The sequence below is a fragment of the Palaemon carinicauda genome, chromosome 2, assembly GCF_036898095.1.
Source record: "Palaemon carinicauda isolate YSFRI2023 chromosome 2, ASM3689809v2, whole genome shotgun sequence".
Taxonomy (NCBI): domain Eukaryota; kingdom Metazoa; phylum Arthropoda; class Malacostraca; order Decapoda; family Palaemonidae; genus Palaemon; species Palaemon carinicauda.
Genome location: NC_090726.1, coordinates 30,350,603 through 30,369,860, shown reverse-complemented (window position 1 = coordinate 30,369,860; position 19,258 = coordinate 30,350,603). Strand labels below are relative to the sequence as shown.

Genomic DNA, 19,258 nt, shown 5'->3' with positions numbered 1-19,258 from the left:
AGTATTTGAGGCTTTGGATGATGAAGTGCAAAATTTTTGGATTCTTCTTATAGAAAATACACTTTTCAATATTAATCTTACCCGATGATCATGTAGCTGTCAACTCCGTTGCCCGACAGAAATCTAAGGACGGGATACGCCAGCGATCGCTATACAGGTGGGGGTGTACTCACCAGCGCCATCTGTGGTCAGGTACTCAAGTACTTCTTGTCAACAAGACCTCAATTTTTCCTCTGTCGTGCCGCCGGCAAGACCTACATGGATACGCTGTTGATTTTGGAGTCTTTTGTTCACGATTTGGTGAAGTATTTGCTCTAAAATTTAGCCTTCGCTGTACAGGAAGCTTTAGCCTTAGCTTAGCAAGCTTTTGGTATTAATTTGATTCATTGGTTAACGATCTTTGCTTTACTTTGGAATTCCCCCTTTGACTACTTCTAGAATTCAAAATGTCTGACACTTCCCAAGTTCCTAAATATAGGCGATGTAGTGTTAGGACTTGTAATAGGCGTCTTCCGAAGGCCTCTGTTGATCCTCACACCGTATGTTCCAATTGTAGGGGAAAATCCTGTCAATTGGAAGATCGATGTGGGGAATGTGCTGGGCTTTCGGAATTCGATTTTAATGAATTCCTCAGATATACTCGTAGGTTAGAGAAGGAGAGAGATAGGAGGAGTTCTTCTCGCTCTTTGGATATTTCCTCTCCCCATGCCCCTCAACCTTTTCCTTCCCCTGTGGTGGTGACCCCCGAACCTGCTACGAGTGCTCAGCCTGCAATGGCTGATATGTTGCGTGCCATTCAGGCTCTCGGTGATAAGGTGGAGTCGTTGGTTAGTGACCGCAATCAGCTCTTGGCGGATGTCAGAGAGCTGAAAGCGAAGAGTGCAGTGGGAAGTGTTAGTGCTAGTGCTGTGCATAGTGTCAGTGTCAGTGTTGCGCAGGAGGATACATCTGTGCGTGCCAGTCGTCCTCCCAGTCCGGGACCTCTTGCAAGCTCCCAAGCCCAGGGGAGAAGCAATGTCGAAGGACCAAAGGGTTCGGCAGGCCTTGATCGGCGCACAGATGTATCCTCAGTGGTTGCGGACGTATCTGCTAAGGATCGTCCCTTCCACTCCCAGACGAATGAGCCCTTACATTCCTCGTCTGTGGAAGAGGTTTCCAGGAGGAAACGGTGGACTAAGGTCTCACGACCGCTCAAACGTAAGGTCCCTTCCGAGCTAGTCCAACGGCCCAGGTGTAGCCACTGGGTCAGTTCGGACTCGCCGCAGTCATCTGATGACTGCACACCTCCTAAGAGAGGTAGAGTGGTCCCTCAACAGGCCTCTGCTCCAACCACAGTAGACCCTAAGTGGTCCATGCTGCAGACTATGCAGTCTCAGCTTGCGGCTTTTATGCAGGAGTATCAGGCAGAGAAGGTTAACACCCCTCCTCCTGTGAGAGCGCCTCCACCGTTGCGCAGTCCTCACTGCCAGACGCATGTTCGTGCTGCACCTTCTGCTTACATGCGTGAGCTGCCGCATCGGGAGTTGCCGGGTTCCAGCACTTTGCGGCATTCTCCTCAACTTATACAGCATGCTCCGCATACCATGCAGCATGAGCCTCATCCCATGCAGCATGAGCCTCATCCCATGCAGCATGAGCCTCATTCCATGCAGCATGAGCCGCATGCCATGCAGCATGAGCCGCATACCATGCAGCATGAGCCGCATCCCGTGCAGCATGAGCCTCATACCATGCAGCATGAGCCTCATCCCATGCAGCATGAGCCGCATACCATGCAGCATGAGCCGCATGCCATGCAGCATGAGCCGCATGCCTTACAGCATGCTCTGCATACCACACCGCATGCTCCTCAGCCCACCGCAGACCCTCCCTCACGCCGGCCCTCTGCTTTTGTTGTTACCAGCTCACACTCCGTCCAGCAGAGGCATGATGATGGTTCTGCAGGTACGCATGCACCCGTTCTGCAGGATTCAGCCGTTCAGCTTGCTGCTCTGCCTTTGCCTCTTACAACTCAACTGTCGGGTGAGGAGGTTTCTGAGGATGAAGCTGCTCATCTAGATGATCCTCATTCTGATGTTGAAGGACACAAGTCTTCGCCACCCTCCTTAGACTTCCGCAAAGTCCTTGCTTTGTTCAGAGAGTTGTACCCTGAACACTTTGTGTCTGCAACCCCTCGTTCTCCTCCCTCCGAGTTTGCTCTGGGCATGCAGTCTACTGCGCCTGCTTTTACCAAGCTTGTTCTCGCCAGATCATCAAGGAGAGCTTTGAGGGTTATGGGGGATTGGTTGCAGTCCAAGAAGCAACTGGGAAGGACCTCTTTTGTGTTTCCTCCTCCCAAGCTGGCTTCTAAGTCGGGCGTCTGGTATGCCACGGGAGAGGAACCTGGCTTGGGGGTTCCTGCCTCTGCCCAGGCCGACTTCTCAAGTCTGGTTGACTCTCCCCGCAGGTTGGCTATGAGACGTTCGTAGATCTGCTGGTCCTCTTCAGATCTTGATCACTTGTTAAAGGGAGTCTTTCGTGCCTTCGAGATATTCAACTTTCTCGATTGGTGTCTGGGAGCCTTAAGCAGGAAGACTTCCCCTTCTGACAAGGACTCAGCCATGCTGATCATGTCCAGCATGGACAAGGCAATACGAGATGGGTCTGGCGAGCTTGCGGCTTCTTATGTATCAGGAGTCCTCAAGAAAAGAGAACATCTGTGCTCCTTCTTATCTGCTGGTATCACCCCTTGCCAGAGGTCAGAGTTGCTGTTTGCTCCTCTTTCTAAGTGTCTGTTTCCGGAGGAGTTAATTAAGGGGATGGCTGCCTCTCTTCTCCAGAAGGATACGCATGACCTCATGGCTTCTTCTGCACGTAAGGCTAAGACCTTACCTTCCGTGACCAAACCTTACCGCCCCCTAGCAGTTGATACATCTGCTTCCAGGTTCATCCCGCCCTTTCGTGGCAGAACCTCCAGCAGAGGAGGTACCCGTGCAGACAGTCACCGTGGCAAGTCCAGGAAGGGTTCCAAGTCCACAAGAGGAAAGTTTTGACTGCCTTCCTCTCCAGACAGCTGTAGGAGCCAGACTCAAGAACTTCTGGCAAGCTTGGGAGAGCAGAGGTGCAGACGCTCAGTCTGTGAAGTGGCTGAGGGACGGATACAGAATTCCGTTCTGCCGCAATCTCCCTCTAGCTACATCTCCCATCAACCTCTCTCCCAACTACAAGGAGAAGGACAAGAGGCTAGCGTTGCAACAAGAGGTGTCGCTCTTGCTACAGAAGAAGGCAGTGGTCATAGTCCGGGACCATCATTCCCCGGGCTTTTACAACCGTCTCTTCCTGGTAGCCAAGAAGACAGGAGGTTGGAGACCGGTGCTGGACGTCAGTGCGCTCAATGCTTATGTCACCAAGCAGACGTTCACAATGGAGACGACGAAGTCGGTCCTAGCAGCGGTCAGGCAGGAGGACTGGATGGTCTCGTTAGACCTGAAAGACGCATACTTTCACGTCCCCATCCATCCAGACTCCCAACCTTTCCTGAGATTCGTCTATGGAAAGGTTGTGTACCAATTCCAAGCCCTGTGCTTTGGCCTAAGCACGGCACCTCTTGTGTTTACGCGACTGATGAGGAATATTGCGAAATTCCTTCACTTGGCAGACATCAGAGCCTCCCTCTATTTAGACGACTGGCTTTTAAGAGCTCCCACAAGTCGTCGCTGTCTGGAGAATCTCAGATGGACTATGGATCTGACCAAGGAACTGGGCCTCCTGGTCAATTTAGAGAAGTCCCAGCTCGTCCCATCCCAGACCATCGTTTACCTGGGTATGGAGATTCAGAGTCGAGCTTTTCGGGCTTTTCCGTCGGCCCCAAGGATCAACCAAGCCCTAGAGTGCATCCTGAGCATGCTGAGAAGGAACCGATGCTCAGTAAGGCAGTGGATGAGTCTAACAGGGACACTCTCATCGCTGGCCCTGTTCATCGAGTTAGGGAGACTCCACCTCCGCCCCCTTCAGTATCATCTGGCTGCTCACTGGATCAAGGACATGACGCTAGAGACGGTCTCAATTCCTGTTTCCGAAGAGATGAGGTCTACTCTAACGTGGTGGAAGAACAGCATTCTTCTCAAGGAAGGTCTTTCGTTGGCTGTTCAGACCCCCGACCACCGTCTCTTCTCGGACGCATCAGACTCGGGCTGGGGTGCGACATTGGACAGACAGGAATGCTCGGGAACATGGAATCGGGAGCAGAGGACACTTCACATCAATTGCAAGGAGTTGTTGGCGGTTCATCTGGCCTTAATGAACCTCAAGTCCCTCCAGCCAAACAGGGTGGTGGAGGTGAACTCCGACAACACCACAGCCTTGGCTTACATCTCCAAGCAAGGGGGGACTCATTCGAGGAAGTTGTTCGAGATCGCAAGGGACCTCCTCATTTGGTCAAAAGATCGAAGGCTCACGCTGGTAACGAGGTTCATTCAGGGCGACATGAATGTCATGGCAGATCGCCTCAGCCGGAAGGGTCAGGTCATCCCCACAGAGTGGACCCTTCACAAGAATGTTTGCAGCAGACTTTGGACCCTGTGGGGTCAGCCAACCATAGATCTGTTCGCTACCTCGATGACCAAGAGGCTCCCATTGTATTGTTCTCCGATTCCAGACCCAGCAGCAGTTCACGTGGATGCCTTTCTGCTGGATTGGTCCCATCTCGACCTGTATGCATTCCCGCCGTTCAAGATTGTCAACAAGGTACTTCAGAAATTCGCCTCTCACACAGGGACACGGCTGACGTTGGTTGCTCCCCTCTGGCCCGCGAGAGAATGGTTCACAGAGGTACTACAATGGCTGGTCGACGTTCCCAGGACTCTCCCTCTAAGAGTGGACCTTCTGCGTCAACCGCACGTAAAGAAGGTACACCCAAGCCTCCACGCTCTTCGTCTGACTGCCTTCAGACTATCGAAAGACTCTCAAGAGCTAGAGGCTTTTCGAAGGAGGCAGCCAGAGCGATTGCCAGAGCAAGGAAGACATCACTCTCAGAGTCTATCAATCCAAATGGGAAGTCTTCCGAAGCTGGTGCAAGACCAATGCAGTTTCCTCAACCAGTACCACTGTAACCCAGATTGCTGACTTCCTGTTACATCTAAGGAACGTTAGATCTCTTTCAGCTCCTACGATCAAGGGTTACAGAAGTATGTTGGCAGCGGTTTTCCGCCACAGAGGCTTGGATCTTTCCTCCAACAAAGATCTACAGGACCTCCTTAGGTCTTTTGAGACCTCTAAGGAACGTCGGTTGTCCACTCCAGGCTGGAATCTAGACGTGGTCCTAAGGTTCCTGATGTCATCTAGATTTGAACCGCTCCAATCTGCCTCTTTCAAGGACCTCACTTTAAAAACTCTTTTCCTCGTATGCCTAGCAACAGCTAAAAGAGTAAGTGAGATCCACGCCTTCAGCAGGAACATAGGTTTCACATCTGAAACGGCTACATGTTCCTTGCAGCTCGGGTTTTTGGCTAAAAACGAGCTTCCTTCACGTCCTTGGCCTAAATCGTTCGAGATCCCTAGCCTGTCCAACTTGGTGGGTAACGAACTGGAGAGAGTACTTTGTCCTGTCAGAGCTCTTAGGTTCTATCTTAAAAGGACAAAACCCTTACGAGGTCAATCAGAAGCCTTATGGTGTGCTGTTAAGAAGCCTTCGCTACCAATGTCTAAGAACGCAGTTTCTTACTACATCAGGCTTCTGATTAGAGAAGCACATGCTCATCTGAAGGAAGAAGACCTTGCTTTGCTGAAGGTAAGGACACATGAAGTGAGAGCTGTGGCTACTTCAGTGGCCTTCAAACAGAACCGTTCTCTGCAGAGTCTTATGGATGCAACCTATTGGAGAAGCAAGTCAGTGTTCGCATCATTTTATCTCAAAGATGTCCAGTCTCTTTACGAGAACTGCTACACCCTGGGACCATTCGTAGCAGCGAGTGCAGTAGTAGGTGAGGGCTCAGCCACTACATTCCCATAATCCCATAACCTTTTTAACCTTTCTCTTGAATACTTTTTATTGTTGTTTTTGGGTTGTACGGTCGGCTAAGAAGCCTTCCGCATCCTGGTTGATTTGGCGGGTGGTCAATTCTTTCTTGAGAAGCGCCTAGGTTAGAGGTTGTGATGAGGTCCTTTAGTATGGGTTGCAGCCCTTTATACTTCAGCACCTAAGAGTCGTTCAGCATCCTAAGAGGAACGCTACGCTCAGTAAGGAAGACGTACTTAATAAAGGCAGAGTAATGGTTCAAGTCGACTTCCTTACCAGGTACTTATTTATTTTATATTGTTATTTTGAATAACTAATAAAAATATAATACGGGATACTTAGCTTCTTTGTTAACATGTATACTGGTCTCCACCCACCACCCTGGGTGTGAATCAGCTACATGATCATCGGGTAAGATTAATATTGAAAAATGTTATTTTCATTAGTAAAATAAATTTTTGAATATACTTACCCGATGATCATGATTTAAAGGACCCGCCCTTCCTCCCCATAGAGAACCAGTGGACCGAGGAAAAAATTGAGGTCTTGTTGACAAGAAGTACTTGAGTACCTGACCACAGATGGCGCTGGTGAGTACACCCCCACCTGTATAGCGATCGCTGGCGTATCCCGTCCTTAGATTTCTGTCGGGCAACGGAGTTGACAGCTACATGATCATCGGGTAAGTATATTCAAAAATTTATTTTACTAATGAAAATAACATCTTAACCATATTCCATCTTAATTAGCCTACATACTGTACTACAATCTTAGGTAGGTAAATGTGTTTTACCTGACCTTGGAATGCTGATCTCATGGGTTGAACTCTCCTAATCTGTTTTCGGCTACATTTATGTTTTCATATTCTCTTGACCAGCATTATTGCAGGGCATGCTTGCTAATGTCAGTGAATGTAATGAGTAGTTATATTGAAATAGACCAAATTTCCTTACTCATATGTGAGTACAGTTTGCCTTTTTGCTGCATTGTGTAGAGAACCTGACCATAATATCTGGCAAAATAATAGGTAGATATTTGGATGGTATAGATTGTTAGAGATGTTGGGGTGTCTTGCCACATGCTGTTGACAGAGAAAGAGTACTGTAAAATCATGGTGATGCAGGTTATGGCCAATCCCCCGAAGTCTAGGTGCACATTGTATGGAGGAAGTAGTAACTTCTGAAAATTAAATCAAACTTATCTTTTGTTCATTTTTATCAGCCCTTCATTGCTTATTGTTGTGTTCAGTAAAAACATCTTACAGCCCATGCTAGTAAAAAGTTTCGCTGAGTTTCTGCCCTCTCACACTCAGATGGTCTCTTACCCTAGTGCCCTTACTCATCTTTTTTTCCTTTCATCTTATGAACTTCCATCTAAATGGCTTATGCAAACTGGATGGGGCAATGTTAAACAGATGAGATTTTTAGAAAATTTTATTATTTTTCTATACAAGAAAACCCATCCCATCAGTTTATATACTGACCCAGCGCTTCTTGTATTAAGTTTGGAAAACACCGGTAATTAGTTTTTCCCTCAAAAGGTTGAGCTTATTTTACAGATTGCCATCTGCAGCTAATTTTTATCAGCTCATGCCAAGAAGTGGACACTTGAAACTTGTCCTCTTCATACAAGGTTAGAATTAAAGGAAGTACAGTATTGGCTTCTCAGCTTTATGAGGAGTAATTTTTTATGTATTACCCTTTGTTACTTATTAAAGTAACAATTCATGACCATACTAACAAAGCTCTATTCCTTTGTCTTGACCCTTGGTTAGTTCAAGATCTTTCAACTTTCGTTCATACTCTCTTACACTCAGAAGGTTTCATTCCTCAGTGCTCTGGTGTGATATTTCATCATTATAAGAAGCTTTCTCCATTTGAATAGCTACTTATGTATAAACAAACATAATTTTATTTTAAAGAGAATATTATAAAGAAAATTTATTTCAATTTTATTAAAGTCTATCAGTTTACAATTCAAGAGGTTACCCAAACCAACATTTTCTTTTCAAGGTCCAGCAAACACAGCGAGTAAGGTGAACCATTTCTCATCTCTAAATGCTGTGTCCTACCTACTTGTAGGGCTGGCCAGAGAAATTTCTTCTTATTTGTTATTATGAGGAGTCGGTTATCCAACTGGGTAGGGAGAAGGGCAAGGAGCCCCGTCCCCTTTCTAGTTGGATAGTATTCACTTTCGTTTTGACCGTTGTTGTGCACAGATGTACAAGACAGCTCTCTGGAATTCAAACTGTCCAATCTCTGTTCATTCTTTTAGGAAGTGAATGATCGGTTGTAATGGAGTGGAAGCAAGAAGTTCATGTTTGCCGGAAGAAGGGAGAATGCTGTAACTGGTTTATGGCAAAACTGGCTGTTGATTCTTACTCCCTCTGTGCCTCTTGTCATCCCCATGTCTTGAGTGTAGGTCGTGGCCTCGGTGCAGTGGCAGGCGTACGCCCTGGAGGGAAAGAAACGTGTGAAGCATTCATCGGGATCGGACTAGGCAACGTCCAAGAAGACTCCAGCAAAGTCTATCACTGCTTCGGTCTCCTCAGAGGGTGTCGCTGCTACTGTAGTGCTTGGATCGGTCACTGGTGAGTATGCTGTATATGTCAGGAAGACTCGTTTCTACATTGGCTGAGTTTTCAGGTTTTGCTGGAGTGTGGGGAACCCCTGGTATTCAACACTCCCCTTCGTAGGCTGGAGACTCCTCGATTTCGACCTAACAGGCTGCTGATGATGAGTTTGACCTTAGGAAGGCTTAGTCTCCTTCATCTTTCAGGTAGGCCCTCCATGACTTTTTTGAAGGAGTTAGTACCCAAGACTACCTCTACCTCGGTACCCCTTGTGCATTTTTGTCTCAAGTGTCCCCAGTGACATCAGTGGTGAAGGATGTGTAGGTTCCCTTTGTGCCAGGGAACCATCATGCCAGGGAGCCTGATGGTTCCCTTAAAGGTGAAGGTAGCTGCCGAACTGGCTGGCAAGGTGTCGGGTTCGGGACCCATAGCACCTGATCCCTGACCTAGTGCCTGCGCTCCCCACCCTTTCCCCTGTGCCTGTTGCCCCAACCCATGTGCCAGGGATTCTGGGGCCTGTTCTTCCTCCCTCAGTGTCATTGGTTGTGCCTGTGCCTCCCCTCCCCCTGTGATAGAGGCAGTTTTGTGGCTCCTGTTAGAACAAACTATGTGGTTTTTCTTTTTGTTAGAGGATCGTTGTTGACAGTCGCTAAGACTTTGACTGCTTTGCTTGCAGATCCAGGAGCGAGAGCTAGGAAGAGAAGAAGCATGCTTGTTATTCTTGCGGCTCCGACTCTCATTCCGATTGTTCTAATTCAAAGAAGAGGTGTGCAGCCCCTTTATTTTCTGTTCCAAGGTTGATGGATGAGCTTTGGCAACCTCCATCTCCTTACTTTTCAACACCTGCTCCTTCTTCTATTGACGCATGGTCTCTCGATTCGATAGAGAGGATGGCACCATTCAAGACCATTCTTAATTGCATGTGTACTTTGGTTGTATAAGAGCATGGGGCTGTGGTTACCCCTCCGTCTTGACCCCTAGGAAGAGAAGTATGTACCTGGTACTCTGATTCCTGTCGGGTCTCATACCAGGAGATCTCATGTTGCCGTTGGCCTGACCTGGCCTTCATCAACCTCTGATTAGATGCCTGGTTCTGTCCTTGGGATTGAACGGTTGTATTCATGGGGGAGCTAAGTCTCTAGAGCTTGCTGCCTTGGCCTTGGCGAGGGGCGAGGGTTCCTGGGGGCCAGGATGTCTTGAGGACTCCAGACCGCAGTCTGTAGCCCACTGAGGCAGACTACCCCGAGTCAAAGAGTTTGTTTGTGAAGTTCCTTGCACCCATTCGTAAGTACAGTGGCCTGGGGAAGACTATCATGACACCTCCAACAGGAAGGACTTCAGTCATGGATAAGCACTTTGGTATTCCTCCAGGTTTGAAGTCCTGGTTGGAGTTGCCCTGGTCAAATCTCGTGGATTTGACCCTTGACCGGGTGGATGATCAGATTTACGGGTCTGAGAATTCACTCTGTGCCAGTAAGTCAAGCAGTATCCTGTCACCCTCTCTCACTAGGCAACGAAGGTTTTATAAGCCGGAGAACGCAACGTCAGCACCTCTGCAGGTTGATCCGTCATTCGTGGCTGTCAAAGGTTACTGTTCGACCATGAGTGTTGTCTTCCGACTAAAGGGCTTAGGTCTTTCTTCTTCTTGTGAGTGATCTGTGCTCATGAGAAGCTTTGAACAGTCTTGCCCAACACAGGACCTTGAGTCTTCAAGGCTCTTTTGCATATGCCGTTCGAGCCTTTGCACAGTTCAGGATACAGGGATGTGATTCTCAAGTATTTTTCTGCTAGTTTTAGCATCTGGGAACAGAGTTGGTGAGTTATGCCGTTACCCTCACTGAGGGGTGGAAGGAGGTCTCCTTTAGTTTTGTGTTGGACTTCATGGGCAAGAACGAGACCCTGGCAGCACAGGACACCAGTTTTGAGTCCTTGTCCATCCCCTCCATTTGGGAGGCGTCTGGGGGCGATAGAAAGGAAATGCTCTTGTGTCTCTTCATTGTGTGCTATCTGGATAGGACCTGATACCTTGGGCCAGAGTATGTGAAACTTTTTATTTAGCACAGGCAGATCCAGGAAACAAGTGCCAAGGAACACGGTCTCTTTTTGGCTTTGTTAGATGATCCTTAAAGCTTAAATCTCTAAGATAAGGTGCCAGCCAGGACTAGAGCTCATGAGGTCAGGGGTATTGGCCCCACCCTTGTTTTCAGGAGGAACCTGTTAGTGGGCCAAGTGTTGAAGGTTGGTTTTGGGAAGAGACAAAACACCTTCATGGCCTTTTACTTCCCAGAGTGTACCCACAAGTCCCTTGACACCTTTGTACTTAGATCTGTGGTGGCTGCCCAAGTTGTTGTGTAACCAGCCCAGCTCTCACACAAGACAAGGATGTATCTCGTTTATGGTACTGTGCAGATGTAAGTCTGGAAAGAAAGCTATTGTAACTGGCCCTTCTCCTTCATTCTTCTGTCCCCTGTCCTCTGGGACAAAGCGTTTGAAATGGTACAAGCTGGTCGTACCAGATGCTGGTAAGTTACACTTTAGAGCACCATTATTTAATTTAAAGGGAGTAACTCTCTCCATCCTCCTGTAACTAGCAGGAGGAATATGGATCTGTTTCCAGCCCATTAATCGTAATACTTGGTATCTGACTAGATGACATCCCCTTCGGGGAAAAGGGTTCTCCAGTGTTGATCAACGACAGATGTACATGTTTCGTGTACAACCCATGACCTGTCAGTCTTTCATCCATATGATAAACTGATAGAGGGTGATAGGGGTCCTTGCAGTGACCCATGCAGCTCAAATACTGATCACTTCCAGGGAAGAAATGGAACCTTCTAGTTTGTTTCTAGGGGACTTCCAACCCACCAAGCAGTGAGTCTCCCTAATTAAAGGACTAAGGGTTTTTACGTCGTTTAGGAACAAATCACAGATTTTTAAAGTAATTTATATTTTTCTTAGCCGTACAATACTTCCTCCTTAACCACCCCTCACAATCCTGAGCCAAAAGATCAAAAGAAAAGTGAATACTATCTGAATGGAAAGAGGGCTGAGTTCATTGCCTTCTCTGTACCCAGTTGGATAACCACTCATCATCTAACTTTTAACGACCCATTCCAGCTCATGCTGAAATGATATCCCTAATTATAGGACTGGTATATGTATGGCTAGGAAAAGTACAAGTTTCATAGAAAAATATTATTTTCAATAAATAAGGAATATTGTTTAAGAATACATTTTAATTCTTTTTAAGCTGACATTTTATGCGTGGATAATTGAACTATTGTCTCATATACTAATCAAGTACTTTATTTGATTTTATAGGCTTACCAAGATGTCAGGAGAACCAGATTATGAGGCAGCTATAGGCCTTATAAGACATCTTCCAACCGAAGAGCTGAAGGATCTTGTTAATAATGATGATAAGTTGTCAGAACTTATGAATGATTTACCTCAGGTATGTATGAACAACAGGCCAACCCTTTTTATTATTAGATTTGATTTTAAAGAAATTATATAAACTGTTTGTTCCTACATGACATGCAAACCCTCATCTTCTAATTAGGGGGATTTCTTTGGTTTGAGCTGGAATTAGTCGTTGAAATGGATTACGAGCTGTTATCTGGCTAGAGTGGGTGATTGGCAGAGCTACCCACCCCCTCTCAGCCAGTTCCCATTTCAATTTTGCTTCAGCTGTTGTGCTGTTCACGCGTATGCATAATGCTCTTTAAACTGTACATTCTTTCTCTTTACAGTGTTGGTTATTGACTGTGGAATGAAAACAGGAAATTAATGTTTGACAGGGGAACAGCAGATGCTGCAACTGCTTCATGGGGAAACCTAATTTAGATCCACATTCCCTCTGTGCTTCATGTCAGTGCCATGTCTGTAAGTAGCAGTTCCCTTATGCTGAGTGTCAATCATGGCCTCCGGTGCAGTGGCAGGCGCTGCTGTGAAGGGTAAGAAATGCGCTAGATGTTCGTTGGGATCAGACTGGGCAACGGCAAGAAAATACCAGAGAAGGCTGCTGTGCCCCTGGATTATTCCCCTGAAATGTAGGCCACAGGGGTCAGGAGTATACTGTTTGACATAATTTTCCTTTTCAGGCTTTGCTGGTGTGCTGTGAATTCCAAGTGTTTGACGCTTCCTTTCAGAGGCTGATGGATCTTCTGGTTTGACCATACAGGCTGTTGATGACAATTTTGACCTGAGGAAGGTCTTTCGCCCCGGCCGGTGTACTGGGGGTCAGGGGTCTGTACCTTCTCTCTCGATATCTGTGGCTGTGCCTCCAACCTCTCTTGGTGACGGGTTGTGGGATCCTGTGAATGTGCCTTCCTCTTCCTCTCTGACAGAGTACCCCAGTTTTGTGGCTCCTGCTTACAGAGCCAGGAGCAAGAGCTAGGAAGAGGAAGAAGCATGCACATTATTCTTCCTTGTCCTCCTCTTCCTCGTTGTCCTCTGACTTTTCTTCTCAGCAGAGAAAGAGAAGGGAGAGGAGGATGGGGTCGAAGAAGTTGAGGAAGACTACCTGTAGCCACAGAGACATGGCTCCCCATAGCCATTTCTCTTTCAGAAAACCTTGATTGTACCTGGGTGGTACGACTTCTTTCTACGCACCCCCTTGAGCCAGTGCAAGGATCGAGGCCACGTCCTTGCATTTCAGCCCAAGTGCCACAGTCCAGGTCCTGGCTGTTAAATGCTACAGATCAGACTTTAATATTGTATGATCTCCCAACAGAAGTATACAGACATTTACAATCCTGGGAGTTGTTTAGGCTCATCAGGAGCTTCAAGCAGGCTTTTCCACCTTGGGTTCTTTGGTTCCTAGGGTGGTACGCAACCTTGGCTTACAAGGCTCTTACATATTCTCGTTCGAGCCTTTGTGGAGGTCGCCAGACAGAGTTCTGGCTCTTAGGTAAGTTTTTATGTTAGTTCTAGCATCAATGAAGAGAGAAGGCAAGTTACACACACCCTTTTAGTCTTCCACACTAATGGGTGGAAGATGGTACCCTTTAGTTTTGTGCCGGACTTCTCGGCCAAAACCCAGAACCCAGTGGCCTATGACCCCAAGTTTAAGTCCTTTGCCATTCCCTCCATTCGGGATAAATAGGGCTCTGCAGTGCTATTCAAAAAGGACCCAACACCTCAGGCCAGAGAGTCAGAGTCTTTCTCATTAGCAATGTTAGGTTCAAGAAAGATATGTCAAGGAACAGTTTGTTTCTGGCCTCGTAAGATAATCTTTAGAGTATACGCCTCAACTGCCAAGTGTGTCAAGGCACCAGCTAAGACTAGAACTCACGAAGTCAGGTGCTTTAGCCCCACCCTAGCATTCACTGACAAGATTCTTCTTGTCAGTGGGCTAAGTGTTGAAAGCCAATATCTAAATGCCTGACCACCTCCACAGTCTTTTTCATGCGACAGTACCCACAATTTCCTTGATACCTTTGTACTTAGACTTGTGGTGGCTGCTTAATTAGTTGTTTAACCAGCCTAGCTTCTTTATGGGACAAGGATGCGTCTTGTTTATATTAACATTTACATGTAAGTCTGAAATGAACGGTTGTATGATTAGCTCTTCTCCTTCATTCTTCTGTCCCTCCTAGCAGGGACAAAGCAATTGAAACGTTAAATACTAGTCGGACCAGATACTGGTGAGTTTCACTTCAGTATCTCTCCCCATCCTCCTTTAATAATCGGGAGGGTGGTGGATTTATACCAACCCATTAATCCTAGCTTGGTATTTGTTTTCCACTTACATCACCCTTGGTGGGGAGAGAGATCTCCAGTTTTGATAGGATACATGCATACATATACAAATCAGGTCCTATTGGTTTTTCATCCATATGAAAAGGGGAATGGGGGGTTGGTAATGGTTCTCGCTTAGCTTCTCAATAGCGCAAGTGTTGATCACTTTCAGGGAAGAGATTGAACCTTCCAGTTTGGCCGACGTGGGACTCCCAACTTACCAAGCGATGAGTCTCCCTAGATAAAGGATGAAGGTTTGTATGTTGTATAGGGAGAAAATTTTTAAAGTAATTTGTATTTTCCCTAGCCATACAAACCTAAAGTCCTTTAATTCAACTTCCTCATCAACCACCCCTCTCAGTCCTTGTTTGAAGGTCAAAAGTGAATGTCCTCTGTCTGGAGAGGGGCCCGGGCTCATCCCGCACCCTCACCAGTTGGATAATCATTTGTTATCCAATTTTAACGACCAATTCCAACAAAGCAATCTCCGTAATTAAAGGCTCTGGTTTAAATTCCTAGGAAAAATACAAATTACTTTAAAAACTTGTATATTCATAAAAAATTTGATTAATAAACATAGCTGAGTAAGAAGATGAAGCTAGCAGAGATTGGCCTGCCAATAGATAGTCATCTTTAAAATCATGAGTGGAATGTCCAGGAATTGTGAATTTCATTATTATGGGTTGATTTTAATGATAGGTTTATGGTACAATAGTGTGAACATTTTTTTCTTTATTTTTAGATGAAAAATCTGGCAAGTGAGCAAGAAATGCTTCTGGCTGCAAACAAGTCTCTTGCAGAATTCAATCTTTCGTTGGAACCGAAATTGTCACAGGTAAGAATGAGCTATTATGTTACGTTTATGCTCGATCTTTAAGATCTTCATGGAGGTAGGTAAACCTTTTGCAGATTTCACTTAGAGAATTATCTACTTCCTTATGTAGGTTTAGTAACTTGTCAAATAGTAAATGCTTTAGATTCTCGGGGAACTGGAATTCTGTGTTTTTAGGTATGAATTTTTTTCTCAATAATTGCAAATCCATATTTTACAAACTTCATTTTTTAAATATTTAACTTAGCCGGTGAATATATAATAGCTGCAACTCTGTTGCTCGACAGACACATACATAAAAAAAACTCTCGAGCGATCACTATGCAGGTTGCGGGTGTGCCCACCAGCGCCAACTGTCGGCCAGATACCACTCTCGGATGTAAACAAAACCTTCAATTTCTTCTCTGTCGACGTGTCGACAAGACGTACTTTTACTCGCTGTTGAACCTGGAGTTTTTCCCATCATATTTGGTGAAGTACTTTAATTTGGTTTGAGCTTTCGCAGTACAGGTGTTTTTCTTCAAATAAATCCTTGAACTCGTTTTTGGATAGATTTAATTTTTGATGACAAAGAGAGTATGGACTTTCTTTGACTTTTAAATGGCCGACCCTTCCCTTAGACGGAAGTGTGTTTAGGATTTTAGCAATTATCTTATCACGTTATAAATTAATTATAGATTTTCCTCTATATATTTTATATCTCACCGCCTTTATTAGGCCTCTTCGATTAACTTTCCATTTATAATAAACATAAAAATAAATTTTAATGATTTGTTTATATGCGACCTGTCCTGAGAGTAGGCGGTCCTAACTTGGAAACCGAAGTTAAACAACGTTGAGCCCTTTCAATCGTAAATAGCTTTTAAAGAGCTAATGATTTAAAACTTTTTAAATGAATATTTTTTAATAAATATTTTATGAAAGATTTTCTTTGAATAGTCTTCGTACTGTTTCAAAGATGAACTAACGTTTAGTTTATTTATGCTACGCAGTTTGCGCTCTATCGTTACGATAGAGAGAGAGAGTATCACGGTTTCACTTTGCAGAAAGAGTAAATCGATTCTGACGTTTTGTTCATTCTTCTTTCAAAGCTTAAATGTTTTAAATTCTATTTTAAAGGAACTTTTTAATTGAAAAACCTTTTAGTTTTTCCTTTGGTCAAATAACATGTTTTTTTGACGAAACGTAAGTGGGCTCTTCTCTTAGGTGCGAAAATGGTGGGACAGCAATATCAGTCTGAGAGAGGGACTATCCCTAGCAGTCAAGAACCCAAACCACGTGTTGTCCTCAGACGCGTCGGGTTTGGGTTGGGTGCGACCCTGGACGGTCGGGAATGCGCTGGTCTGTGGACCTCAAGTCAGAAGAGCATGCACATCAACGGCAAGGAGCTATTAGCAGTCCACTTGGCCTTGATGATATTAGGAAGCGTCTTCGAAACTAAGTGGTAGAGGTCAACTCAGACAACACCACAACTTTGGCGTACATCTCCAAGCAAGGAGGCACACACTCCTTCTCGCTGCTCGAGATCGCAAGGGACCTTCTCTTATGGTCTAGAATTCGAGGCATCTCCCTGTTGACGAGATTCATCCAGGGGGACTTGAACGTCTTGGCAGACTGTCTCAGTCGGAGGGGTCAGGTGATACCCACGGAATGGACCCTCCACAAGGACGTGGGCAAGAGTCTTTGGGCTTCTTGGGGTCAACCAACCATAGACCTCTTTGCCTCCTCGTTGACCAAAAGGTTACCAATCTTTTGCTCTCCAGTCCTAGATACAGAAGCAATCTACATAGACGCGTTTCTACTGGATTGGTCTTTTATGGACTTATATGCATTCCCACCATTCAAGATAGTCAACAAGGTACTGCAGAAGTTCGCCTCTCACGGAGGGACAAGGTTGACGTTGGTTGCTACCCTCTGGCCCGCGAGAGAGTGGTTCACCGAGGTACTTCAATGGCTGGTAGACTTTCCAAGAAGTCTTCCTCTAAGGGTAGATCTGTTACGTCAGCCCCACGTAAAGAATGTCCATCAAAGCCTCCCCGCTCTTCGTCTGACTTCCTTCACACTATCGAAAGACTCTCAAGAGCTAGAGGTTTTTCGAAGGAGGCAGTCAGTGCGATTGCAAGAGCTAGGAGAGCTTCTACCATTAAAGTATACCAGTCGAAGTGGGAAGTCTTTCGAGACTGGTGCAAGTCAGCATCTGTGTCCTCGTCCAGTACCTCTGTAGCCCAAATCGCAGATTTTCTTTTACATCTGAGAAAGGTTCGCTCCCTTTCAGCTCCCACGATTAAGGGCTACAGGAGCATGTTGGCTTCGGTCTTTCGACATAGAGGCTTAGATCTTTCCAACAATAAAGATCTCCAAGATCTCCTTAAGTCTTTCGAGACCTCTAAGGAACGTCGTGTCTTTCGAGACCTCTAAGGAACGTCGTTTGGCAACTCCTGGATGGAACTTAGACGTGGTCCTAAGGTTCCTCATGTCAGACAGGTTTGAGCCATTACATTCAGCCTCCCTGAAGGATCTCACCCTCAAGACACTTTTCCTAGTGTGCTTGGCTTTGGCTAAAAGGGTCAGTGAACTTCATGCCTTCAGTAAGAACATCGGCTTTTCTACAGAAAAAAGCCACTTGTTCACTTCAACTTGGTTTCCTGGCCAAAAATGAACTGCCTTCTCGTCCTTGGCCTAAATCTTTTGATATTCCTTGCTTATCAGAGATCGTAGGCAACGAACTGGAAAGAGTATTATGTCCTGTTAGAGCTCTTAAGTTCGATTTAGCTCGTACTAAGTCATTACGAGGGAAATCTGAGGCATTATGGTGCTCAGTTAAGAAACCTTCATTGCCTATGTCAAAGAATTCTTTGTCATATTTTATCAGATTTTTTTTTAATACGAGAAGCTCATTCTCACTTGAATGAGAAAGACCGATGTTTGCTTAAGGTTAAGACGCACGAAGTTAGAGATATAGCAACCTCCGTGGCCTTCAAGCAAAATAAATCTCTGCAAAGTATTATGGACGCCCGTGGCCTTCAAGCAAAATAAATCTCTGCAAAGTATTATGGACGCGACTTCTTGGAGAAACAAGTCAGTGTTCGCGTCATTTTACTTAAAAGATGTCCAGACTCTTTACGAGGACTGCTACACACTGGGTCCATTCGTTGCAGCGAGTGCAGTAGTGGGTGAGGGTTCTACCACTACACTTCCCTAATTCCAATATCCTTTTAATCTGTCTCTTGAAATGTTTTTAATATTGTTTTATGGGTTGTTCGGAAGGCTAAGAAGCCTTTCGCATCCTGATTGATTTGGCGGGTGGTCAAAGTCATTTCTTGAGAGCGCCCAGATTAGGGGTTTGATGAGGTCCTGTTGTATGAGTTGCAGCCCTTGATACTTCAGCTCCTGGGAGTCTGTCAGCATCCTAAGAGGATCGCTGGGCTCCGTGAGGAAGACAGACTTACAAGGCAGAGTAATCGTCTAAGTCAACTTCCTCACCAGGTACCTATTTATTTTGGTTTTGTTATATTGATAACTGCCAAAATGAAAAAACTCTTAGCTTATACGCTGTAAACATAATTAACTCTGGTCTCTACCCACCTCCTTGGGTGTGAATCAGCTATTATATATTCACCGGCTAAGTTAAATATTTAAAAATGATATTTTAATTATAAAATAAATTTTTGAATATACTTACCCGGTGAATATATAAATTAAATGACCCTCCCTTCCTCCCCAATAGAGACGCAGTGGGATGAGAAGAAATTGAAGGTTTTGTTTACATCCGAGAGTGGTATCTGGCTGACAGTTGGCGCTGGTTGGCACACCCGCAACCTGCATAGCGATTGCTCGCGAGTTTTTTTTATATATGTGTCTGTCGAGCAACAGAGTTGCAGCTATTATATATTCACCGGGTAAGTATATTCAAAAATTTATTTTATAATTAAAATATCATTTTTCAATATTAAACTTAGCCGGTGATTATATAAGCTGCAGCTCTGCTGCCCGACGGAAAAACTCTACGCTCAAAATCCGCCAGCGATCGCTATGCAGGTAGGGGGTGTACTTCAACAGCGCCATCTGTCGTGCAGGTACTCAGTACTCAATGTAAACACAGAACTCAATTTTCTCT

The 19,258-nt window shown here is 45.5% G+C and overlaps 1 protein-coding gene across 2 annotated transcripts in view; it reads left to right on the top strand.

Moving 5' to 3' along the window:
* LOC137623409 (vacuolar protein sorting-associated protein 37B-like) overlaps positions 1–19,258 on the top strand; it is a 96,743-nt gene that overhangs the window by 6,768 nt on the left and 70,717 nt on the right. The window contains exons 1-3 of one of the 2 annotated variants that reach the window (XM_068354253.1): positions 4,274–4,279; positions 11,889–12,021; positions 15,052–15,144. In XM_068354253.1, coding sequence (XP_068210354.1) covers positions 11,899–12,021; positions 15,052–15,144 — 216 coding nt within the window. In that variant the 5' untranslated portion in view covers positions 4,274–4,279; positions 11,889–11,898. Of the gene's footprint in view, positions 1–4,273; positions 4,280–11,888; positions 12,022–15,051; positions 15,145–19,258 lie in introns of those variants that run through there. The other variant, XM_068354245.1, reaches the window with a different exon arrangement.